This window comes from Atractosteus spatula, chromosome 7 (assembly GCF_055471065.1).
Source record: "Atractosteus spatula isolate fAtrSpa1 chromosome 7, fAtrSpa1.hap1, whole genome shotgun sequence".
Lineage (NCBI taxonomy): Eukaryota > Metazoa > Chordata > Actinopteri > Semionotiformes > Lepisosteidae > Atractosteus > Atractosteus spatula.
In genome coordinates this window covers 61,730,537-61,755,660 of record NC_142712.1, presented here as the reverse complement: position 1 = coordinate 61,755,660, position 25,124 = coordinate 61,730,537, and the positions used below count along the sequence as shown (strand labels likewise).

At 42.3% G+C, this 25,124-nt stretch overlaps 2 protein-coding genes across 2 annotated transcripts; one reads left to right on the top strand and one right to left on the bottom strand.

The window, feature by feature from the left end:
* Positions 1-208: 208 nt before the first annotated feature.
* Positions 209-15,831, bottom strand: man2c1 (mannosidase, alpha, class 2C, member 1). Its single transcript, XM_088921069.1, has 26 exons — positions 15,610-15,831; positions 15,035-15,160; positions 14,790-14,913; positions 13,822-13,892; positions 12,740-12,917; positions 12,185-12,374; positions 11,671-11,777; positions 11,301-11,411; positions 11,004-11,096; positions 10,190-10,306; positions 9,452-9,547; positions 9,202-9,347; positions 8,424-8,547; positions 7,777-7,898; positions 7,077-7,162; positions 6,585-6,743; positions 5,953-6,032; positions 5,398-5,492; positions 5,113-5,217; positions 4,745-4,901; positions 3,468-3,611; positions 3,107-3,216; positions 2,046-2,125; positions 1,615-1,766; positions 1,257-1,360; positions 209-754 (listed from the first exon to the last, which is right to left on the bottom strand). The coding sequence occupies exons 1-26, from the start codon at positions 15,708-15,710 to the stop codon at positions 640-642; spliced, it is 3,093 nt and encodes a 1,030-aa protein (XP_088777195.1). The 5' UTR covers positions 15,711-15,831; the 3' UTR covers positions 209-639.
* Positions 15,832-16,321: 490 nt separating this feature from the next.
* On the top strand, positions 16,322-24,691 carry aph1b (aph-1B gamma-secretase subunit). Its single transcript, XM_088920248.1, has 6 exons — positions 16,322-16,688; positions 17,627-17,797; positions 18,711-18,784; positions 19,166-19,288; positions 21,162-21,289; positions 21,811-24,691. The coding sequence occupies exons 1-6, from the start codon at positions 16,576-16,578 to the stop codon at positions 21,976-21,978; spliced, it is 777 nt and encodes a 258-aa protein (XP_088776374.1). The 5' UTR covers positions 16,322-16,575; the 3' UTR covers positions 21,979-24,691.
* Positions 24,692-25,124: the final 433 nt, after the last annotated feature.

Here is a 25,124-nt window from a genome sequence, read left to right as displayed (position 1 = left end):
TACTCATTAATAGCCAGTATTATTACAGTTTAATTAACAAGAATTCATGACAATAATTTGTTTAGAAAATTAAGTAAGAAGGGAAGGACCTTTCTGAAGAGCCCCCATAAATGTACTACCTAGCATATTTGGAAATAATTAAAAAATACAATTATTTAATAATACTTTTTATATACATTATATTATTACACAACACTATTATTACTTAAGGGTTTCTTAAACTTGTTTATTTAAACATTTTTATACAGTATATTGAATTAAAAAAATGTTTTTCTTTAATAACATCAGTTTTTTTCTTGTCCACTACCTTGTTACAGTTTGCACCTCTAAAATTGTGATTGAATCACATGATCTGGGAAAATACTCCTGAGGTTCTGCACTATTAAATCATAAAGGCCCCTAATTTATATGATTCAGCTATCCCCAACATTGGAATTGCAAATCAGTTTCTAAAGAGAATCCTGTTTGGATACAGGTCAGATATACACACGTTCGCACTGTTTTTTTCAGTGAATGAGGTGTTTAGGCCAGGTGTGAGGGACAATGAAAAACACATTTTCATGCTTTCTGGTGGTTTGTAGATAGAAGGGAGCTGGGCAAGAGGCTGCGTTTCTGTCGCTGGTGGCACCTCTGAGGGCTTCACTTGAGAATGAGCAGAAGAGAGACAATCTGAAAGGGGGTGAAGCTGAGCGAGATCCCCGAGGGCGTGACTACAGCAGGGTGAGCCGAATCAGGACGCTCGAGCAGGTCACAGCTGCGGGGCGAGAGAGACCAGAAAGCAGTTAGACAAAAGAGAGTTATCTCCAAGAGCTCAGTTCCTGCACTGGTATTTGTTCCAAGCCGGGTACTCAACTGCAAATGAATAATGAATTATTTTCTGAAAAATATAAATGATTTTTGGTACAGTTCAGTAATCAAAAGTACATTCACTTCATTAAAAGTAGCCGATCCCAGCACAAAATAAATGCTAAAAGTTGAAAACCAAGATCCAAAAATCCAGCCATTTCTTTTAATTCCCTTCCATTGAACTGTGTTGTCAGCAGAACTATGAAGAGCGGCCGTCAACGTAATTAAATTCACTTATTTTCATTCCACAGCGGACTTCTTTTAGAATAACAGGAAAGTTAAATAAATGATAATAAAACGCCCACAGTTTCAAAAGAGCTTTAGTAATTCCCCTGATGGACAAACACTACTGATTAGGGTGGGAAAAATAAGAATGGGGTTAAGAGATTTGGGGATGGAGGCGCACTCACGGCAAAGCCTCTTTCACCCGCAGAGCGGTAGTGAGGGTCACGGTAACACTGCTGCCATGGGACTCGAACAGGCGCAGCAACAGGGCGTCTTTCTGATCTTCCGCCTGGTGGAGAGAGATGGGAGCAAGGTCAACAGGAAAGCGCAGCTGGGAGAGTCGGCATTTATCACAACTGAAACATTTACTGCACTCAGAAGAGTGACGTTAGGCAAGCAACAGCTAACGTGCCCCTCGGACTGCTGAGAGCCCTTTGAAAAGCTCCGCATTATTGTAAAACGTTCTAAGCCTCCAGCTGGAGGTTTCTCCAGTGAGCAGAGTGCGGTCTGACTTGTTGTTTAAAGCTCCCTTCATAGAGGTACCTGTTTTACTGTCTCTAAGATAACGGCAGGAGAGCTCAAGGAAAAAGCACTCCAGGAGCTGCTGGCAGGGTCACTTATCACCACGGGGAACACACGCAGGGGGAGGTTGAGGTTGTAAGCACACTGAATGACTCCTGAGTCCTGGAAGGAACCTGGAAGTCAGAAAAAGGAAAAAACATTGTTCTGAATGTAGATTCAATTAAGGAAAAGTGTACCCTCCCCTCATTTCCTCAGTTTTGTTGTTTTGTTTGGCCTACTTTTAACGAGCCTTATTTGCTCTGGGACAATTTGCTATGTTTTATTCTTGGAAGATGGCAGGTGAGGAGCTAAAGTGAAGGAAACCTGTCTTTTCAATGATAAATGGTGGCAATATACTGTACGCACATGAAGTTCACTGACTTCAAAACCCAAAGTTCTCTGGTAAGACCTACCAGCGTGCGGCATTACTGCGTAAGTGAACTGGTGCTGACCCATGTCAGCATTGGCATCTGGAGCTTTTGGAGCACGAAGCCTGAAGTAAAGGGGAGAGAAAATAGAGATACATTAAGGGAAATGCATTCCTTTTTTTTACAAAGCAGAACGGAACAGCCAAGTCTATTTTTATTACACACTCAAACTATTTGGAATCGCCAATCGTTTCTGAAGACCAGGCTTTCCGGCAGAGTAACCTGCAGCCCAGGGCTGTCCAATCCTTGTCCCAGAGGGCCGGTGTGTCTGCACGTTTCCTAGGTCTCTTTGAAGCTGCAGCACATAATGACTAGGGAGAAGCTGTAAAATTAGTCCAGTTAAGCCAGTAACCAGCAGATTTTGCTTATTAAGAAATGAGTTGGAATGAAAACCCAAAGATACACTGGCCTTCAATACCCCTGCTGTAGCTGCTCAGGAGGGAATGAGAGACATGTAGATATGTGTCTCTAACACGCTCACCTCCAGAATATGTCATTTGTGATGTTGCAAAGTCTCCACAGTGTTTGATAGGAGGGTTAGTACAGACTGAAGTAACAGCCCTTCGCTCACTGAAGTCACTGCAAATCTACAGTTGCCCACAGGAGCAGCTGTTTGCCAGGAGGCTGAAAGCCCCTTGCCAACTAATCTGAACATTGTTTCAGCACTTGGGAAATGTCTGTCAGTTTTGGCTGGAGACATGACCCAGGCTTGTACTGCATGTCATGCGAGTGCCTTTACTGGATAAGCCACTACATTTTTTTTTAATTATTCACAAGGTTTTGTCTGTTCTCCATTATTTGGGGTACTCATTGGCTGTGCATGAGTGTAGGCATTTTTAATCAACATTCTAACACAGCAATGATGCTTTCCTTAGCCTAAAGCCCAAACTGTATTTGAGAAACCAAAACAAAAATACTCAAGATACTGAAATGGATTGATTTATCCTTTATCACAAGAAAAGGAATTAATTACCAACGACATCATCCCCAGTTTATGTGCGTTATCATGCACTGTGACCATGGAGCAAAGACACGGAGACACTCACAGAGACAAGGTGAGGGTGTTCCTGTAAACCGAATAGCCGTATTTACAGTCGTTAAGCAGCGCAACACCAAAGCCGTGTTCGGACAGGTCTGCCCATTTGTGTCCCCAAACCTGTGAAACAACAGATTTGAGAGATTAAGACCAAGAGGGAGTTTTTAATTGTACAGTTTAAGTTACAATATCTTTTTCGTCACGGACACAATCCTTGTGAATTCCTGGAATCCTTATCTTTTTAATTGTATTTCTATTGCTCCTTATATTGAAGAAAAACAGTTCAGGTGTCGAATTTCTCTATCGCACAGTGGTAGCACAAAATATTTTACAGTACTTAGCATACATCCGCCAGCTGTCCTATCTTTTACCTCAAATCTGGCCCAGTCCCAGGATGTGTTGCGGTGAGTGGGCCTCTGCAGGTGGCCAAATTGAATTTCATAGGTGGCACTGGGGCTGCGCACCCTGACAGGAAACTCCACCTTCAGGAACTTGTGAGATTCAGCCCAGTCAACCTGAGGAGAGATGCACCTCATGTCAGACACAGGCATCAGGGCCTGAACAACTTTGTAAGCAATTAGCAAGGTTGGACATACTGTAAATCTGACCTTCTCTGGGCATCAGATTTTGACATGTTCCCCGAACCAAAAAGTATGAGTGGGAAACAATCAAAACCATTAATCAAAGCTCTTGCAAGTGAATGAGATTCAAGAATGCTTGTTTACAACTGTTGATGCGACCGACACAGTTTCGGGATGCAATTATGGCGTGGTGCACCGCGCCATCCAGGCCACATAGTTTCAGAAAAAAAAATTCAGAAAGAGGCCAAAAACCACTCATCCTAACCTGATTTGAGCCCCAAAATCTAGGGCTGAGCTTAAAAATGGTCTAAGTAGTTTGTGAATGCTAACCCTAACCCTACCTAGGGTGTCAAGTGAGCCATTCCGCGATCTACTGTATGTATAATTTATAGCACAGGGCTTTGAGGGTACTGGAAATATGTAATCCTGCTCATAATCTGTTCTTATAGGCAGTAGGTAGTCCCTTTTCAGGCCATAAAGGCCCATGGGGATTGGTGGGCAAGGGCCACCATTTTTCTCAACCATCCGACGCTGGAGGTGGAGGTGATGGGGTCAGCATCACGCTCCGGCCGGCCTATTTCCCCCAAGGGTTAAACCCCGGTACTCATTTGGAAAGCAGGCTGAGTGGACCTGGGAGCCGTCTGGAAGGAATTAGAGCTCCATCGCTTGCCCCTACCTGGGACTGAACCCGGGACCTTCCAGTCAGGAGCTAGACGCCCTTGCCGTTTGAGCTACCACAGCTCCGACCATCTTTTCTTATGCAATTAAATAACTTATGGTAAACTGGCTAGTATAAGGACTAACACTGACAAGAACTGATTTATACTGAGAGGTAATAAAAACACAACAATGTGTACTGTGGTGTGTTTTTAAAACCTTTTAATATATAATCGAGTATCGAGTGGCAAATCTTACCCTGAGATGGACTTCCCGGTAGCATTTGCTCAAGCACGAATAGCAAGGACAACAAAACCAACCAAGACAACTCACTGGCACTGAATTTTTTAGCATCCTCAAAATCCACAGACTTATTAGCCAGGCGTCTCTGACGTGTGCTTTGTTCATACCTGAGTGTGGAACTTGACATAGGGGCACATGGCATCGAGGATGACCTCCTGGGAAATGGAGCTCTTGCCACTTATTCTCAGAGAGAACTTCACACTGCCTCTCAGCCCACCAGAACACGCAATCTCAGCTGGGCGCAGGACCCCACGCACTGGCGTCCTGCCGGGCACACACAACTGGGGGTAACTCTAAGCTGCAGACTTCCAGAGATTCCCAAGTCAAAGGAAAGACATTTTGCTACACAGGCTTACAAATTAAAGTGACTGAAAATGTACCTGCAGTTAGATGAGTAGTGTTAGGACCTGATTTTTGGGATTTAATCTAGATGCCTAAACATGCTTTTCTTTGGATCACAGATAGATGCTCCTACCTGGTCTGAAGGTGATAGTCCATCACATCCCAGGCATCCCAGTATAGAGGAACATCATCAAACAGAACAAACTGGTTCCCACTGAAGCCATCAGCAATGGCTTCTCTACAATGCAAAACAGAAGCACGACACTAGCTCTCTTCCTCAGAGCAGGTACTGTATGCTATTCTTCTGAAGGAAAACCCCTTTACTGCTTTAGGATAGGACAACAGGATAAGTGAAGGCAAGGATATCTCATATAAAGGCCTAGGAAAGGGAATTCAAATGTACGAAGGAAGCCCTCACCTGTTTGATTTAACAAGACAGAGAGACGCCACATTTCCTGTCTTGTCCACGACAACTCGTAGAATCCCATTCTCCATAAGAATTGTACCATCAGCCTGTCGGCAAGAAGAGCCGGAACAGGGGGGTTTTCACAGGAATGCTAAAACAGTACATCTAGGAAGAACACTGAATTGCTACACATTTCTTTCATTATTCCCAGCTTCCTTGTTACCCCTCTTATTTGTATCACACATTTTAGGTTTTAACTCGGTGCAAACACTGCATCCTCTCAGAGGACTGGTATTTAGTCTGTCACTGGAAACCCAAAATAATTTTGTGAATTCATTAAATTCAATTTCAGACTGGTTTACTGCAAAGGGAGATACAGGTGAAGTGGAGTGTTTTCTCAGTGGTCCCTACAATGTCAGTTTAGTTTTAACAAGTTTGTATAATTTTTTTTTAACTTTCTTCACCTCTCTTCGTGTGTTTCCTTTACTTCACTTGGGACTTGCAGGTGTTTGTAATTCTACTTGACACATTGTAACAGTCTGACAGCACTAGAATGAGGCGAATTACCTGAACTGTAACAGTAACAGGACATACAGGTTCAGATTCGGTCACTGTGGCAAAGCCAATACTTGGTACTTGCACCAGGGCTGGAGAAGACATGACAGAGAAATTGGCAATAAACTCCAATCGCAATTTCCTAAAGACATTAGTAAAAAAATAAAGGATTTCTACTTGACTGTCAGTTTATGAAAGTAAAATACAAAAAACATAAATTGCAAAATAATATTTCAGTACAACTAAAATAAAATTCCCTCTTTTTAATCGGAAGTTATTGATTCTTATATAGTTGGTGATGAAAGTGTCCATTCTTCTACTTGAAACCAAAACAGAACATTTCTGTTCTTCCAAAATCAAATCAAGATGAAAAAAGAAAACTCCCTAATGCATGGGATCTCCAACTGTGGGTCAGGACCTGCCGTGAGTCATTGTCACCACTCTCATGAGTTTCAGCTGGGAGCAGAGACAGGCGTGATCCCACACTTCCTGCCTGCCTGTCTCATTGTCCCATTGTCCACCACTCTCTAGAGAGCTGGAGAGCCGCTGGCTACTAAAGTTCATGGATAACCCCCTGGAAAAGTGGCTTGTGAGAGGGCCTTTGCTACAGAGGATTACAAATCCTAAGGAATTTTTGTAACTACCCAGTTTTGGCTCAGCTCCTCCACTTCCCGGCAATGAAATAACCTCGGTACGTTCCCAGGGCAGGGTATTGAGAGCCATACTCCCAGCGCCCTGTGGATCAACTCCCCAGAGTCCTCTACACGCTTCCTGCAGCAGACCTGCTCCAGTGCTGCGGATCTCTGCAGAGGAGAAAAATACTGTAGCTTTGGTCACTGCCAGCCATCGCGCAGAGCCATGTAAGTGCTAGTTCTTTATGGGTCATTTCAGGCATATCACACACTGCCAGTGACCGCTGGTTCCAAGAATCTAATTAGTCAACTGTATTCTGGTTCAAGAAAACATAGACCAATGACCAATGAAAATAGATTAATGACATCCTGAACAGTATTTGAAATCTGATTGATTTTACATCTCATTGTGCAATCATTATACAATATGTGATACATTTCCTACTGAGTGAATAAAATTGCATTTGCATTTCAAGTTTTGTGATAGTCTTGTGCTTTCTTTACCCTGGTAGTATTTCAGAGCATCTTGCACTACCATCTCTATACAGCTGCCAGGAATGACATCATGGAACTGATTGAGGAGCAGCAGTCTGCAACAGAGAAGAGCAAAGACCACACAGGACAGCTGTGCAACTTGTGTAGTGAGCATACAGGTGCAAGACTTTGCACAACACAGGAAGTCAGCAGATAAGGAAGTCATTTTCTTTACAGTATGTCATGCTTTTAATGCAAATGTGATAGATTTATTTTTATTGCAACTTGAACTCCTTCAGTGCTTTGTGGTTCTACAGTGAGTCATTGCGTGATGAGAATAACTGGGGGACTGCAGATGCAGCTACTGTATACAGTAGATGTTGTGACACAGCAGACGTACTGTATGTGTAGTGAGGAAATGAGCTCAGACCGCTGACGGCAACAGGCAATCTCCAGACACAAAAGAAAATGTCAATGTGCGTCCAAAAAATCCGAGGCACCTGCAGCGAGCAGATTTCTTTAACTAACTTGTGCAGAATGTAGCCTGACATTTCGCTTGTGTCTGGAGATCGCCCACTGCCTTCAGCATTGTGAGCTCATTTCATCACTGCAGATCCTTCTGCTGCATCTCAGTAGGCATTTCCTGTTTCTGCTTCCAGTGGTATTCAGTGTAAGTGCTCAGCAGATCTCCAGGTACCCAGTCATGACAGGAGACTTTATGCGGCTTTACCTCCACAGCTCCCGAAGCTCCTGGGCAGGGTACCGAAAGCCCGAACTCCTGCAGAGGGCCAGACTGCTTGCAATCTCAATGTCATGAAGCAAAGCCTCGCACTGACGGTTCCCCAGCTTTATCTTTGCACAGAAAGCACAAAAGCAGCCACGCTCTTTAAATACCGCATGTGACAAAACAAAGACAATCGGGTCTCACCATACCCATTGCTTACCATTACAATATATCATCTTCACAAGAACAGACATTGAACACTGATCCTGCATTCAAGCTTATTGGCGGAAAGGGGAAGGGGATGGAGGAAAAGGAAGTAGATAGAGCTTAGTTTATAGTTTTAAATATAACACAGACATTATGTGTGTTCTGCATTGCTTTCTTATGTTTAACAAAGTTGATCAAAAGACAAATCAGTTACTGTGATCTTGCTTCATATTTTTTTTACAGTACAAAACAACAACATGCATTAAAAGCAAAAAGGTAGTAATTTTCTCTATTGTGTGGTTTGCTAATGAATAAAAAATGGTGACTGGCATGAGTTAAGAAAAAGACTGCACAGATAAAATTCTGTTTAGAATTTGATTGTTCCGTTTAATATTCTTGTCACTACTATGTAGGGGTCTGTTGACAGGCACATATACAGTGAATACCTGTGCCTGGGTTGTGTAGGTGCCATTGTGCAGCTCCAGGAAAAGTTCTCCAGTCCAGGTGCAGAGCAGTGCAGAATCAGCCTGTAGCTCTGTGAAGAGCCGGTCGGGGGTGGACATCTGGACCCTGAGAGACAGAGCACCACCATGACGAAAAGAAAGGCCCACAGTGGCGATACAATCTCTGGGGCACATTGTCTTGGTCTGTACTGAAACTTTTTTTAAATTGTGTGGTTACTGCCATGAAATGGAGATTTCTACACTATACTATGCTGGGCCTGTCCCGTGCTAAAGGGAATCAGCAGGCGTAAATAAGGAAATTGCACATTTCTGTTCTGTACTTAGTATGGTCCTTACTGGGTAGAACAGATATAAAAAAACAGTGAAACTACAGCCCCTGCAGTATTTTTTAAATAGTAAATTTTTATTTAGCTTTTGACTTCATCTAACTGGACTATTTAACTATATCTTTGGTTCATTCTCAAATAAATATGTAGGAGGTCGATTTATGATCTTACAGAGAATAAACTGAGTGACCCATTCTCCTCACAGTTGTCTCCAAATGGAGTTCACATGGCCAAGGAGTCAACCTGGGTCTCCATACAGCACCTCAGGAAACTGGTCAGAAGCCCCACCCCAACTTGTTGGCATTTGGCCTGCTTTTCAATGTCACTTCAGCTCCCTGTATGTAGTGCACCTGGAATCCTGGAATTTAAAACTGCTCTGGGACTCTGGGAAGCATGGCTTTACAGAATGAGCCACTCAGGAAGCCAGTGCTCACCTGGGTAAGCCGTCCGTGTCGGAGACTCGCTGGAGCCGGTCCAGCATGAGCTGCGTGGGTCCTCCACCGCCGTCGCCGAAACCAAACAGCATGGCGCTGTGGTTGGCCCTCCCCTTGTCCCTGTTGTTCCTCACCGAGTTCAGCAGCTGGGAGGGAAGACAGGACGCAGGGATGCAGACAGACATTACGTCAGCAGCCTCAGCCGTGACGTCCTGAAGGGCAGAGGAGAACTCTAGAAAGATGGACTCACATCCTCCACTTTGCACTTCATCTCGTACGAGTTCCCAGGGGGGAAGTGTGTCAGGACCTGTGAGCCATCCAGGCCTTCCCAGAAGAAGGTGTTGTGCTGACAAATGAGTGAAACGTTGAGCGGTTATTGTGAGTGAGAGCTCGTGCTCAGATCTAGTGGATGATAGCATTCACACGCACAAGTCTTTCACAGGGAACATACAGTATGTCTAAGACTTAGGCTCTGCCTCTTTCAGTGTGACTTACTGCAATTAGATAGCATTGTTAGCTACTGAAATCATTGTATTCGATATGAGGCCAGCTTGTACTGCTTGGAATAATGCAGTGGAGGAAATGTAATGTAATGGAGGAAAAGGAAGTGAATACAATTTGAACAGCTTGTCGTTTAAAACGTAACAAAGTGTTTTGCAGAACACACGTATGTCTGATGAAAGTTATGTCTAAGGAAGTTAATCAAAAGACAAATCAGTTAGTGTGACCTTACTTCATATTTTCTACAGGGAAAACCAACAATATGCATAAATGCAAAAAAAATGTAGTTACTTTCTCTATTGTATGGCTTGCTAATGAATAAAAAATTGTGTCTGGTGTGAGTTAGGAAATAGATTGCAGTGCAAAATCTGGCCAAGTCCAGCTTTTATATTTAAGTATAATAAAATATTATGATATTTAAAGTCTTGGTCAGAGCACTCTTCGTGGCTCATGTTCCACCTGCTGTGTTGGTGATGGAGACACCTACAGGGAACGTGTTGACCAAGTTCCAGCTGAGCTTCTGAGTCAGGAAGCTCTTTATTCCACAGCCCTGCATGATCTGAGGCAGTTGTGCAGAGTAGCCAAAAGTATCCGGGAGCCAGAACTGTAGCCAGAAAGACAAACAAAAGATGTTTTAAACCATATAGTGTCGTATTGCATACCAAACCCTATTGTATAAACAGGCTAAAACCGAATGCATGAAAAAGACAACGTCTGGACTATAAGAAAGGTTACAAACAGGAGAAGATCAGTATTTGGCCCATCTAGCCTGTTTGTTTCAGCAGTTGCGCTGAATTTTTTCAACGTGGGGTAGCAGTTTGTTCCATCCGTACACATTTGTATAAAAAATGTGCATCCTGTTTACAGTTTTAGATGCACTTCCCCTTGATTTCCACCTGTATCCTCTGGTTCAGATTTCACTTTAGTTTCTGAAGCAATCATTTGTATTGACTCTACTATGCTCTTTGAGGATTTTGAATCCCTGAAACAGGTTCCCTCGTAGCTTTTCTGTTCAAGGCTAGAAAGATTAAATGCTCTTAGCCTGTCATATTGCATAGGGTTATAGGACTATAGAGCACGATACCCACCCATGTTGCTGAAATCCTAGCTTCTTTAAAGAAACAGCTTTTTTCTCTATGAAATCTTTGGATAAATATGCTACAAACTACCAAATGGTTTAGATACGCCAGATAGCCGCTTGCCGCTTGTAACAATCTTATGTTCTTAAACAATGTACTATTAAAATCAGTGCAAGGCTGAAACTTTAATGATCTGAATATTAGCCAATCATCTGTCCACACCTCAGTGCAGTACCGCCCAAACTCTTGGCGGAAGAAGCGCTGCCCCTCCAGGAACTGCCTGACCATAGACTCCCCAGAAGGCAGGTTCCCATCCTGGCAGACACACAAAGAAAGATCACGGCATCGAAGTAAAGATCCACGCCTGTGCGATACAGAGATCTCTTCTGGAAACAAACTGGTAGATTGCTGGTTGTATTTAAGTAACTATACTTCCAAGTATAAATACACAAGCAAGAATAAATACACTGCATTTCAGCACAATCAACAGCTGGCAGAAGCACCCGTCAACCGACTTACCATCTCCACCCATGTGCCTCCAACAGGTACAAACTGCCCTCTGCTGGCAAACTGCTGGATTTGTGAGTAGAGGCCAGGGTACCATTTCCTCACCCACTCAAACTGCTGGGCCTGCAGACAGAACACACAGAGGTGTCTTTTTCACAAAGGCTTTTTTGATAGAATTTTACCTTTTGTATCTCCTTTGAGTTTTTGCTTTTATATTTGTCTTTCATTTTATCTTGTGAAATAGGCTTTATTATGTATTGTAACATTCTTCAGGATGATTGCTTTTGAAGGTTCTGTGTAAAACACAGATTGTTTTTATTCTTCAGGCAAGGACTCTGAGGGTGGGTGGGTAGGTGGGTGGGCTGGGGGTTCTCTGCAGTACCTGGGAGCAGGTGAAAATGAACTCTGGATTCTTCTCCATGAGCCGGATGACCGTCACCCAGCTGCGAGCACACTTCCGGATGGTTTCCTCGTAGGGCCAGAGCCAGGCTGGGGATGACCAGAATATAGTGCGCAGTATTCACAAAATACCCGGAGCCAAGGGTCCAGTTCTCTGATGGTTATTAAAGTTTGCTAAATAATAAAATGAGCACTGCATTACCCTGTCACGCTGGTATTTAAATGCTGGAAAACGTACACTTCTGTTTGCTTCAGTGTTGCAGTAAAATTAGCGACACAGTTAACCATTTTATTGTTCTCTATATATATTCCCATATGCACGAAACAGAAAAATTAAATCAGTATGTTAATTTATGATCTTAAAACTTTTACAACAAATCTGCAAATAGAATAAGATCACTCTATTTATCACTTTATAAAAGAATCGCTGCTCAGATGCGAACAAGATGTGTGAGGAAGTGAGAGGACAGGTGCGTGCCTGCAGAGAACAGCCCTACCTGAGTCAATGTGGCAGTGGCCCATGGCGTGGACTGTGTGCTGGCTCTGCCCATTCCTCTGGCTGAAGAACACCTCTGCCAAGTGGCGGGCAGCAGAGAAAGTGCTGGGGTCAGAGGGGTCACAGAGGTTCACCATCTCGTTGGCCGTGAACAGAGCCTGGTACCCTCGCTGTTCATTCTCTCCCAGCTCCTATTGGTCCACATCAGAGGCCAAACAAACACAAAGCAGACAGAATAATTACACATGTGGCACCCAGGTGGTGTGATGTATTATGAATTGTATTGCTGTATTTGATTTTGTCCACTATTATGCATCGAAATTCCTGGAGCCTGCTTTTCTTGGTAGAAAAAATGTTTTTTTCATTCAACAAAGTATTTATAACCTAATTCTTTATTGACAAGTTTACTTACCATAGCTACTTCTAACTTATGTACACAGTACAACTCTTTTTAAAACAAATTTCTTTCTAAGTATGCAAGTCCAAAGCCATGAACCAAGCTACAGTCAGCTTTATGAATTGGATAGTTGGATAATGGATTGGTTTTGTTCCCCACCTTTACAACATCAATGAGCATCTCGAAGTCAGTCAGGAGCTCCTGGACGCCCCGGTTGAATACTGCAAGCTCCGCCCTCTGGACAGAGTACTTCCTGTGGGGGTCAGGGGGCGCAATCATCGAGCCCTGTCCTGCCCCGAACAGTCCATTACAGGCCACCTCCACATACAGGGTGACACTGCAACACAGAGGAGTGAGCGTGGTTATCTCAAGACAACTGCCTGGCCCAGTGCCGGATTTCCCATGAGGCACTATAGGCACAGTGCCTAGGGGCCTATGACATTTTTAGGACCTACGAAGGAGGGAAACACTAGTGACTAACGAAAAATGAGCTGAAACAACATGCTTGCAATCAAATCTAGGTGCTCCAAATCAATAGTCATATGCTATCTAGTGACTGTTCTAGAAACTAGACGTATGGAAGAGATGGTCGCTCAACTCGCTCCATCAATCACGTGGTTCAGCATTGGAATAGTTTAAAGTGCATCATGTCAGGTGACGTAATTCAAGTGGCGTTTACCCCTCTTTTTGCACATTTCAGAGTGAATGTGCCTCTGGCCTACGAACACCAAAATCTGGCCCTGACCAGGCCCATGTGTCACAGTTCTACAGTAGCTTTCCAGGATGGAATGGAAAAACCAATAAAACCTCACATGTATGACTAACAATGCAAAACTCAGTTTAAGGGCATGACACTTTAAATATAAGCTTACTGATTCCATTGCTAAAAGCAAAGATATTATACAAACTTGACAAACTGAGGGAAACTAATCAATTTTGATGAAGACTCCACCTGGGAGATTGAACTTTTCACTGTGGTACCATTAGAACCTACAGTATGGTAAATACAAAAATGACCCATTCATAAACAACGCACATACAATTTTGGTCTAAAGTGAAAAACAATCATTATTAGAATTAATAGTGCTTTTGACGTCAGCAACTGCAGATTGAACTTTTCAATTTATGATCATTTCTTAAAGCATGTCCAAGCAGATTAACTGCCAGGAAGCCGACAGGTGCCACTGATGTTGAAAGCATCACGAGGAAATAATTTAGACTCAGAAACAGACAAGACTCACCTGTGTGCTTCCTCCTCCCGGAGGCTCTCAGACAAAATATAGCTTGTTTTCTCGCCCTCTTTTGTTAAGCCCTGCATTTCAGGAGGCAGAAGAAAAGCTGTATTGCTGACATTTCTTCAAAACACACAGACAAAAAGAAAAAAGATGGAATTTCTAGGGGCTAATGCAATCCCTGACTCTAATAATTATGTGCCAATAGTTTTGGATTTCTTGCTTGGGTGCCTGTCCATATGGAATCATGTGCTCCTCTATATCCGTGTGGATTTTTGCTAGGTGCTCCTGTTATCTCCCACCCCCAGACCTATAGAGGTTAAGTTTAATTGCTTACTTTAACCCTTTTCAGGAGGTTGGTCCTGATACTGTTTATGTAACCGACACCAAACCAGATAACCTTCTCTCATTTGTGTCCATTCTGATGTTCCAGTAGCGAATCCAGTTGCTGCTTCATGTGTTTATTGTACATTTAAGAGATCGAACCAGAAGTCTTCTCTTACTGGGTGTCACTAGGATTCACAACACCCAAGAATTAGGCGTACTGAAAGGATTATGGAGTGTTTTAGTCAAACTCTGGCATAACCCTCTCGGCCGAGGGCTGACCTCCTGGCCAGGGGTCGAGGAGGCTGGGACCCCCCTGCAGAGTGAGGAGTGACCCAGGGGCAGCTGCAGAGGTGGAGATCAGGTGGAGGTGAGATGCAAAAAGATGTATGCGAGGGAGAGAAGGAGATTACGAACACTATATAATGTTTTAGGTGAGGAAATGATGTCAGAAGTGATTGTGAAATTGTAGACAGCTGAGTGCTACTGAACTTGGCTGTTGTCATCCCTAGCAAGCTTTTGTTAAAATCTCCATTAGGCTGCTGACAGTGAAATGCACTAAGGAAGAGAAGACTGATGATTGCATATTACATTTCGAAACCATGGCTGCATCAGCATTCTACAGTACACGTGTAAGAGTAATCTTCCCTAACCTGAACAGGCTGCCCATCTCTCCACACCATCCCCTCTCCATCACTCTCCCATCGCAGGTGAATTTCCTTCCCTGCCCAGCCATCAGGTATTGTCAAAGACACCTTGAACCAACATGTCCACCACCTAGAAAGAACGCAAGAATTTAGTTTTCCTTTTTGTTAAAGCTCTGTGATACAAAAAGAAAAGCAGATAGTCAACAAAGTTACAATGGTAGCTCGAAAATGGTCCTGGAATCTTTACTCACGTAGGTCCAAAACTGTCCCCAACCTTGCACGGCTGAAAGGTCTGTGTCACAGCTTCGGAGAATGAGATTCGTTTAGGGGTGAGGAACACAGAGAGAGATTCTAATGGACAACTGTCACCATACAGCCTGTGAAGACATGATAATACTTGTTACAAATAGGGAAAGGAGTGCAGTAACTTTTCAGCTCACGGTTTGTTTTGGTCCATTCCAACTCACGGTCAATTTCAGGACAGCTTAGAAGGGTCTGATGCATTCAGTCATTAAAGGACTGTACATAACAGTAATATAAAGATAAGAAGCATTCATTCAAATGCAACAACAACTTTCACATTATCGCGATCAAAGGTCTTGTTAACTGCATTTCTTAGTGGCATAAAAGTGCTCAACGTCCGAAGTGGGGGTGTTCCAAGCTTTGAATGCAGACACGGTTGAATTTTTCGATTTAATCATATGGTTGGTTGGTCATGCTACCGCCATTCTAAGCAGAGTATCGGTAATTTTTTAATGGAGCAACCTCAAAACACTGTGCACTGTAGCTCCTTGACAAGCAAAGGAGATTCACTGGTTTTTTTTACCTTCCTCTAAGATTGCAATCGGTGAAATAAATATCAGAGATAAACTTCTCTGCTCGTTCCAAAAGCGTCCGACGATTCTTCAGCACTGGCTGGTGATACATTGCCTGAGATGCACTGTCTAGCAGAGTCAATAACTGTCCCCAAGACGTTCACTGACACTGAGAGACAGCAAGGGTCACGACAGACGGAAAGGTAGATTCAGTAAGTGGTAGATTAATGCATGCTCCTCCTAACCCGGAAATATCAGAGACTGTCTCTAAATTACAAATTTGCTGAATTTGCACACGAAACAAATGCCAGAGCGCCAGTTAACAGAGCGACATTGACTCTCAAACAGAATTTGCCGCTGACAGACTTTCGCTTTATTTTCATGCAGCTTCTTCGGTAATTCTGCCTTCAGCCGTTTTACAGTTAATGCTCAAAATAATAAGTATGTAGCCGATACAATGGAGGTCATGGAGTTTAATGTTTAGTGCGAGGGATGAAAATCGTCTTTTACCACGCATGATTTCAATAGAATTGGAAAATGTCTGTGACTACGGATTCACGGTTTTCAATATTTCATTAATAATAAAAACGGGGGGGGGAAAAGAAATTTAGATAACATAAAACATTACGTTGCGGATTACATCCATAGAACACCGCTCGACTCCCTAAAGCCTTTGTTATTCAGTCATCCAACGGCGAGGTGGCGCTACTGCCAGAAACCCGTCGGCGGCCTGGACTCAGGGTCATGCGATCTGTGGGTTGCGCTAGGGTAGGAGCGGCATCGGTTGTGCTGTGCTGTTCTGAATGGAAATAAAAAGAGCAAAAAAATACACGTGAAGATTTGTATTTTTGATCCGCATTAGTGGCGATTCATATGAGAGTTGTTGTGTTTGGCAGTTTGGGCGCTGTGGGGAGTCGCATGCCGAGCTTTGTGGGGGACAGAGATTTAAACAACTTCATTCCGGACCCAACCCAGAAATGACAACATCGGTGTTTTTCGGCTGTGCGTTCATCGCTTTCGGCCCAGCTATCGCTTTGTTCGTGTTCACCATCGCCAGGGATCCCCTGCGAGTCATCTTTCTAATTGCCGGGTGAGTGTGCGCTCTGAAATAACGTGACTTATTTAACGGAGGACGGTACTGACCGCCGACCGTCTTGGTTGGTGGCTCACGGTGCACGTAGCCCCTTCGTGTGTTCCTCCGGTAATCGCAAACAACAGGGCAAGTCTGGGCAGGCCATGTAATGATACAGGAAAAAAAAAGCCTTATTTTAGTGTTAGGTGAGCTTCTGTAGACATTCAGTGAATACGGGCCGAGCATATGTCGTACATAATTTCGGAGAAAAATGGTCATGCTACAATCTCTAAAACAATGCTACCTCAGTACCTATATTAACACAAGTACTACGTAGGTGGATAAATGAGTTTATCAAGAGACATCGGTAAAAGTTATTTGAACAAGTCCTACATAGGTTGTATATAAGCAATCGGAAGTCCGAGCACTGCCGTTGGATTGGTGCATAATGTATTTTAGCTTCTTACTTAGGTTGTATTGTAACCTAAGCCTATGGAACTGCTATCAAAAACATCAAAGACATCACTGCGGTGAACTCCATGTTCTGTGTTAAACAGCCTTTGCGAATCCGTGGGCTTTGATGTCCTTGTCCTAACTAAACCACGTGTAAATAAAGCGCAACAGCTGATCAAGCGAAACATTGTTTTTTTTTTTAATGGTAGTCGTTAATATCGTCTAGCTAGCTGATCTCGTGATTTATCAGAAGGCTTAAGACTGAAGTACTACAAGTCAACCAGTTACCAGCCTTTGACTTGCAGGTAGGCTACCAAATCCAGCGTCAGTCTCTTTCACAATTTTATAAGGCTAGCCGATTGAAAATGACACACGCACAGTTGAGATATTTAATCAGGTTATGTTACTTAGAAATGTCTTGTATTCCTTCTGTTTAATGGCTTGATGATCTGTTGAGCTTCGCTGCTCGCACTAAGGCCTTGTGTCTTTGCTGTTTCTTCCAGGGCTTTTTTCTGGCTGGTGTCGTTACTGCTGTCCTCCCTCGTTTGGTTCATCGCTGTCCAGATCAGCAACAGAGACAGCCCCTCCCAACAGAAAGGGCTCCTAATATTCGGGGTGGTGCTCTGTGTGCTGCTGCAAGAGACCTTCCGCTTTGGTTACTATAAACTGCTAAAGTAAGCCCACCTCGCCCCCTGTATTACTCCTTCAAGGAGCTGGATGTTGGTTTTGTCGTCTGTATTTTTGTGTGTGTTTGATCTGGTTCAACAGTGTCCAGGAGTATGGCTGGTTTTAGATTCGGCTCTGACGTGCCAAATGAACTTTCTCCCATTAACCATTGCTGCTCTATAGATCCCTCACAGGTGACAGCAAAGAATTGCTCAGGAGATGCATGTTCATAATGCAGTCAAGCACACATAACATGAATCTTTTCTCAAACTATTTCCTCTTATAAGCTTGTTTTTGAGCTGTTTTAATGCTATGAAACAAATAAGCTAAATAGACATAACAGTGGTTGACCATGAAGAATGTTTTGAGAGATGAATTTAAATTTCAGGAAAATTCAGGTGATTTAATCTTCTGTTGAATACCACAAGAAGCCTGCCTGTATGTACAGTACTTCGTTGGCATGTTAAGTAATGATTGTTGTCCTTCGCTGGGCTGTGTGACTCACTGGAAAGTCATGATCAGCCACTTGCATGATGAGTTTTAAAGCTCTGATAATTATATAACAATTACAATATTATAATTTTATTTAGAAGATGTCATTATGTGGACATGCTCGGCACAGATTAAGGTTCAGAAAATATGCTGCTATTTTAAACAGCAGCTAAGAAGTTAAAAATGAAAAATGATGTGTAGTTTCACTTCTGTAATAACAGCCTGGGAGAACTGAGTCATTTTTTCTTGAGTTACATTCCTCTTTTACTTTCGCTGAATGTAAACCCTTAAGCAACACTTTCAGGGGCTTTCATTAAAAAGAACTCTGACACTGATGCTTTTTGTCTTCAAAATAAAATGCGTTTTAAGATAAACCTGTAATGAAAAAACCTTATGCTTTATTCCTTTTTTACTATTTTTTTGATCCAGGAAAGCTAATGAAGGTTTGCTGGCTCTCAGTCAAGAAGATGCAATGCCGGTTTCTTTGCGGCAGCTGGCCTATGGTATGTTGAAAGAAACGAGGTGTGGAACTGTCAGGTGACCAGTACCAGATAGCTAGAACTGACCAGTTTGTGCAGCAGACAAAAGAAGTCTGCAGCACTTTGTGGGGTTCATTTCCTTTTCTATACGTGCAAGTTGGGTGCAGTGTGTTGGGAGTCACTGGGATCGGTTTCCTCCTCCTCCTCCTCCGTCGCTGTGCGTGTAGACGTCACATCTTTCTCTTTGCGCCGTGCCCCAGGGACCTGGGTGTGGGAGGGTAGCAAGCAGAGAATCTAACGCTTTGTCTTTGTCGTCGGCTTGCGAGTTTCCATCTTGGCCCACGGTTGGTTCTGCGTTTTGCCAGTTTGCCGTTTTGCACTCTGACTCGGCCTGTCTTTCCCCAGTGTCCGGGCTGGGGTTTGGTTTCATGAGCGGCGCCTTTTCGGTCGTCAACATCCTGGCGGATTCTGTCGGCCCCGGCACGGTGGGGATTCACGGAGATTCGCAGCACTATTTCATATCCTCAGGTAAAGGAAGCTCAAGTTCGGCCGGACGGGTAACTTTTTACCTCAGTGCCTCTGGCCTTGTCTGTGCGCTTGGAATAAATACACCCGATCACGGCCTTTAAGGGCGGCACAGTGAAGCAGTGGTTAGACCTGCTGCCTCGATTCCTGTTTTAAGCTCTAAACTGAGGAGCCGTGTGTGCGCTCCCAGGCCTTCCCTGTGTGTCGGAAAGCGGGAAATCGGGTCATAAGCTGAAACAAGTTAGATGGATATGACCATGAGACAATGTAAACACCCCTACTCTTCCACAAAGAAATTCAAAGGCTCTTTGATGAATGTAACAGCAATGGGTCCTCAGTTTAACCTCTTACTCAAAACATCTCATTTTGATTTTTATCACATCTTACAGGACTTAAATAGTACAATTAGACAGGGGCTTAAGCACAGAAAAAGGGCTACAGATTGTAGGTACAGATCGTTCCTTACAGAAATCATTGTTACACACAGAGATCAACCTTTATTGTGGTTATGTTTTACATGGTTGACCTGGTTTTGCCTTACTGTGAAATTTTGTGAAGGACTGTCCAATGTCCTTTCTGAAATAGGCCTAAGGACTATAGCACTATAGCATTTCCTGTTGCTATTTATAGGTAACGGAAACCCCCTTTGGTGTCTTGTAGTGTTTAACTATGGGTTGTTTGGTGTCCTAGCAGATTCACTCTGTTAAACTAACTTGGAGTGTAAGTGCATGAAATGGCCACTAGAGGTCACCAAAGGAAGGCTTTTCCTTCAAGGCTTTTCCAGTAGTACCTGAAGTAAATCACAGAATCACCTAGCCCAGTAATGTCATTGAAGTGAATGCTAAACATTGGACCTCAGCCAGTCATCTGAATAATTCAGAAAAACATGTAAAACAGGAGTGGATACCCTTTACAAAATGCAGAAATGGTATAGCAATGCAGGCCTGCTTAGTGTCGGCACCAATGATGAGTATCACTTATGTGAGGTTTTGCAATCACGGTTATGCTGTATCTCTTTAGTAAGGAACTTCCAGATTCTGACAGTAGCTAACATTACATTTAAAAACTTCCTTAAACGCCTTTAGCTGGATGTTATAATGAAAAGGTTATCTTATTTTAGCCAGATTAGGGGAAGCGTAGTGGGCACTTGTCTCTAATTAAATAGAAAAAACTTCAGCATTGGAGAGAGACGTAAGTCAAAAGAGCAGAAAAAAGGGTCATTTGAAAGAATGCTAACTCAGACAGATCTGTCTAAAAAGATGCGTTGAAGCGCTTTCACACTGTCATCCTGCAGGTGTGTAAATGCAGAACATGACACTCTTAAACAAATCACACATAGTTTAGCAGCTGAGGTGTAAAGCAGTTTTGCCACATAGTATACTTCTAATATTTGTAGTAATGCTTTTAAGTTTTCACATTGTCCACTAGATGATGCTACCGTTTCAGCTTATGTCGGGCTGTTTCACTGGCAAATAGTGTTTAATGTATAATGAAGGAAAGCAACAAGGATTGTTTTGAAATTTACTTTGTATTGCATCATGGTATGAAGTCTGAAAATACCCCTTATTTACATTTATACAAGTCCTCATTGTGTGGATTTAAACCAATATTCACTGATCACTTGGAAGAAAAAATACAAATTTAAAGTTTGAAATGGGGTTAAAAGTTCAGATTGTTTATGAGATAAAGGGTGGGCACAAACCGAACAAGACAAACAGAAAGGGATATACATCAAGGGAGGTTCATGCATCTCAAGATATTGCAGTGTATTTAAATGTCAAGCAGAATCTGAGATGAGCTGTGTATGGGTCAGGCTGCTGATTGCATCAGGTTTGTTGATAAAAGTAAGTTTTTTTTAAATAACACTGTTTTTCAGCCTTCATGACTATGGCCGTCATTCTGCTGCATATGTTTTGGGGTGTGGTGTTCTTTGATTCCTGTGAGAAGAAGAGGTGGTGGTCTGTGGCTGTCGTTGTTCTGAGCCACCTGCTCGTGTCCTGCCTGGTACGTATTTCACGGAAGTGAAGATCTGTTTGTCGGAAATGAGCATTCCCCCTCGGGTTACAGTACCGTGAAACAACGTGGCAGCGTGTCCCCTGAAGCCAGGTGATAGCGTTTTGGGGAAAAATGTCATAATCGAGACAATTGAGTGACACAAAGGAGAACGTAATGGGAAAAACCCGCAGAAAGATTAAAATGCATCCCGATTCTTTTTTAATTGTGGGACAAACCTCTCTACTCCCTGAGATTTGTCTTAGTATTCCTGGGACGTAGGAGGTGTTTGCTCCTGGCAAAGCTGAATCGAACATGTTATAGGTAGGTCATCATGAATGACAGCTTGTGATCGGTTTTTGCTGGGAGGGGCCTGTTGGAGATGGATTTGTAAGTGTCCCTCAGAGAGAAAATGGTTGAGAACAACTGTACTGCTCGTTGCTGACGCAGTGTTTTCTCTGAGGCTGCTGTTTCAAATTGTGAACAAACTGCGTTTGTACACATGTGACTTTTTTTTTTTTGCTGTGTTTCAGACGTTCCTGAACCCACAGTATGAAGGAAGCCTCATACCAGCCTATGTCATAATGTTTCTCATGGGCTCTTGGGCTTTCTCCTGTGCTGGTGGATCCCTGAGGAACCTAAAACTCTGTTTAACTTGCAAAGACAAGGACTTTCTGCTGGCCAACCATAGGCCCAGATAACAGAGTCACAAACAGGGACTCTCTGCAAAAAAAAAAAACTCTTTTCATACAAAACGATTTAGGACTGGTTAAATTGAATCTTTGCATTTTTTTATTTTTCGAGTCATATGTACATGCATTTTGTGGTGGTAGTGGTAAAAGGTTCTGGGTAGATAGGCACTGGAAATACTCCAAATCCCCAGGTATGCTCGGAGTTAGAGGAGTCTCAACACAACAGTCTTCATTCTTTTGTCCTGCTGAATGGGTTTTTGTCTCCCTGTTCTGAATGGATCACATGTTGAAGAAGAGGATGATGGTGTGTCTGCCTCTGAGATCATCGGTTTCTGGCCCAGACAACTTCTTAACCTGTAGTAGACTTATTGGTTTGCCAGTGTGTGGACTGTTGATGCTACCAAATCCGATTTGCCCGTGATCTGAACAGGATGTGAATCCGAGCATGCAGAAATAAGATTTGTTTGAACTGGAAGAAGTCTAGGGAAGCTATGTAAATTTACATCTGATTTGTGAGCATTATTTTTTTACTTGTATTCAGCTTTTCCTTTTTGGTGTGATTTTCCTCCAGTCAGGGAGAGCATGTAGTGTTGGGTTACTTCATTTTCGTTTTTCCATTCCTGTGGAATCTGTACTCTGCTACCAGTTGGATTATGCTCTCTCTGTTACTGTGCCTTCCCTGAACAGGTCATTTTTTGAGTTAGCTGTGTTTTCTAACCATACCTAATACTTAGCCACTGTACATAGTACCTCAGCTCTTTGTTCTGAAGCATTTTCATTAATGGGGCCTCATTGCTAGTCTGACGAATGGTGTGCCGTTGTGCTTTAAATGACAAGGCTGAGAACATTTTCTGCATTTTAGCTGCTTTGTGTTGAAAAGATGGCAAAAATCTGCATCCCTGATAATTTAAAATTCTACTTATTGCAATGTATATGAAGTTGTTGATTATACTGTATTCTAATCCCATTGAAGCTTAATACACTAATTTATCATCTAAAGAAACGTTAACTGTAGTGATGATCAGTTATCTGGTCTCAGAAGATCAGCCATTTTACTGTGCACACAACTTAATTTGCAACTTAATGTATAAATGAAATGATTCCTTTTCAAACGATCCTACAACAATTGACGTAAGATTGTTTTTCTTAAATGTGTAGTTTGAAACCATTGTACGCCATTGTACAGTGCAATTTATTTGTTAATAATCAGTTTTATAAGTTAGTGCTGCTAATGTATTGTAGCAATCCAACCTAATCATGTTACCTCAGAGTTTCTGATGACGTTCCTGGTAGGTAGTACTGCTGTCCTGATTTTAAATCAGTTTGCAGGAGTACAGAGTGAAATTTAGCATGTGTATACATTCAAGCCTGTAATCTTATGTTTCATCCTGTACAATTGGAGTAATATAGGGGGAGTGTGTTATAGAAAGCATTTTCACATTATCGCTCAAATTGAAAGGCTTCACACCAGTTCTCACTAGTTTTTATTGGTTTTTTTTTACATTTTTGGATTTGCCACCACTGTCACAGCCCTGTTCTGATTGAAACTGTTTAAGGAAATAGTTTAAAAACAAAAAGGAATAAACATGTCATAATTTGGATTTCACAAACAGTCAGGGTGGTTGTCCTTACCCTGAATATCAGAAGAGTTTATTCTTCTGCAGATCTAATTCAAGGAGGGGTTCCTCAATGTCTGATCTGGATAAGAGCATCTTCCTGACTGCATAGGCAGTTTGTCTGATTCCAAATGGTAACCTCCTGTCCAGAGGACTCTACTAATAATTTTATAAAGCCAAGAGGATGCTGAACGTCTTCTGCCTTCTAAAGATCAGTACCTCAGCAAACCCTCCCCAGTGACAATGCCTGACCAGGAGATGGACACTATAGGGAGACTTTTAGCAGTGAGTGTTTATTCAGATCAGATTCAGATCTAGGTGGGGAAAAAGAACTGTAAGGATCAAGAAGTCCAAAGATGACTAAGAGTTATGCTGGAGTTCAATGACTGATGCTTTTGTCTTACATTACCTCTAGACTGCGGTTTATAGCTCAGTTTAAATAAACTATGCATTTCTTCTACGAATTTATTGTGTTAGTAGAAAGTGAATGCTGTCTGGCTAGCCTTTCAAACACTTGCTAAAAAACAAAAGGCAAACTCCACAATACTAATCAGGCAAAATTTAGTTGGTAACAAGTGGTTGAGAGCATTTCCTCACTGTTATGCACTTGTTTCTTCTCTGAGGTGACTTTTCAGTACACTCTTAAAGGCATTTACAGCTGTCAAGCATCAAACCTCTAGAGGAGTAAAACAAGCCTGCTGCTATTACTGCTGTTTTTAAGTGCTTTAACTGCACTCATTGATCTGTAGTTTCATTGATCTTACAAATGAAAATTGGAAGACATTTTGGCATCCCTTGAATATGCATTTTTATTCCAGACGTACTATATAGCTTTTGTAAATAGTACCGATGTGAGACACCTTTGCTCACAAAAATATATAGCGATTTGATTTATTTACTTCCATGCAGTCTCCTCTCTGTACTGTAACTTTTTACTGTAATATAAAAAAACTGAAGCCTTTGCCTAGCCTTTATCTTCTGTATGTTATTATAGAATACTAAAATATCAATTTGTTCTTGCACTGGTTTGTATGTCTCTGCAAGTATATTTATACTGGTGTAAGTTGGGACAGGACAGATAATTAAAGTTAAATTTGCCGAGTAAAGTGATTTTGTAGAGATGACTTCCTGTCTTGACACTATAAACATTTGATGAAATCTAATAACCAGAAGAAAGCAAGGGCCAGTTGGTTTCATGAGCTCCATTCGAGAAGGCCCATTCAGAGGGCTTCACAGGGACTAGTGACTTTGAAATATTCCACAGACCTAAATTGTTTGGAAACCTTTCATATAAAAGTGTTTGCATTCTGATTCTTACTGGTCTAATTTGAGGCGTGGAGTGTGTTTTTAACCTTTCCATGTGAGTTTTCACTGCCATGCAGGTTAGGGCTGATTGGCTACCAGGCCTTGTGATGATTGATTAAACATTTTAATTGCTGAATTTTTTTTTTTACTAGGGGGCTTGGAACTGCATTAAGTTAAGGCACTTTTCTCTATTAAAATATGAAAACAAATTCAATTTTATTTTCCTTTCCTTTA

Bases quoted from the DNA above. Each gene is read 5' to 3' on its own strand.
- aph1b (XM_088920248.1), top strand. From the start codon at position 16,576: ATGACAACATCGGTGTTTTTCGGCTGTGCGTTCATCGCTTTCGGCCCA. The intron at 17,798-18,710 runs GTAAGCCCACCT...TTTTTGATCCAG, and splicing joins GGTTACTATAAACTGCTAAA to GAAAGCTAATGAAGGTTTGC. The intron at 18,785-19,165 runs GTATGTTGAAAG...GTCTTTCCCCAG, and splicing joins TTTGCGGCAGCTGGCCTATG to TGTCCGGGCTGGGGTTTGGT.
- man2c1 (XM_088921069.1), bottom strand. From the start codon at position 15,710: ATGTATCACCAGCCAGTGCTGAAGAATCGTCGGACGCTTTTGGAACGA. The intron at 12,375-12,739 runs GTGGGGAACAAA...GTGGACCAATAG, and splicing joins TGCTCATTGATGTTGTAAAG to GAGCTGGGAGAGAATGAACA. The intron at 9,548-10,189 runs GTAGGTGTCTCC...CTCATTTGTCAG, and splicing joins ACTTGGTCAACACGTTCCCT to CACAACACCTTCTTCTGGGA.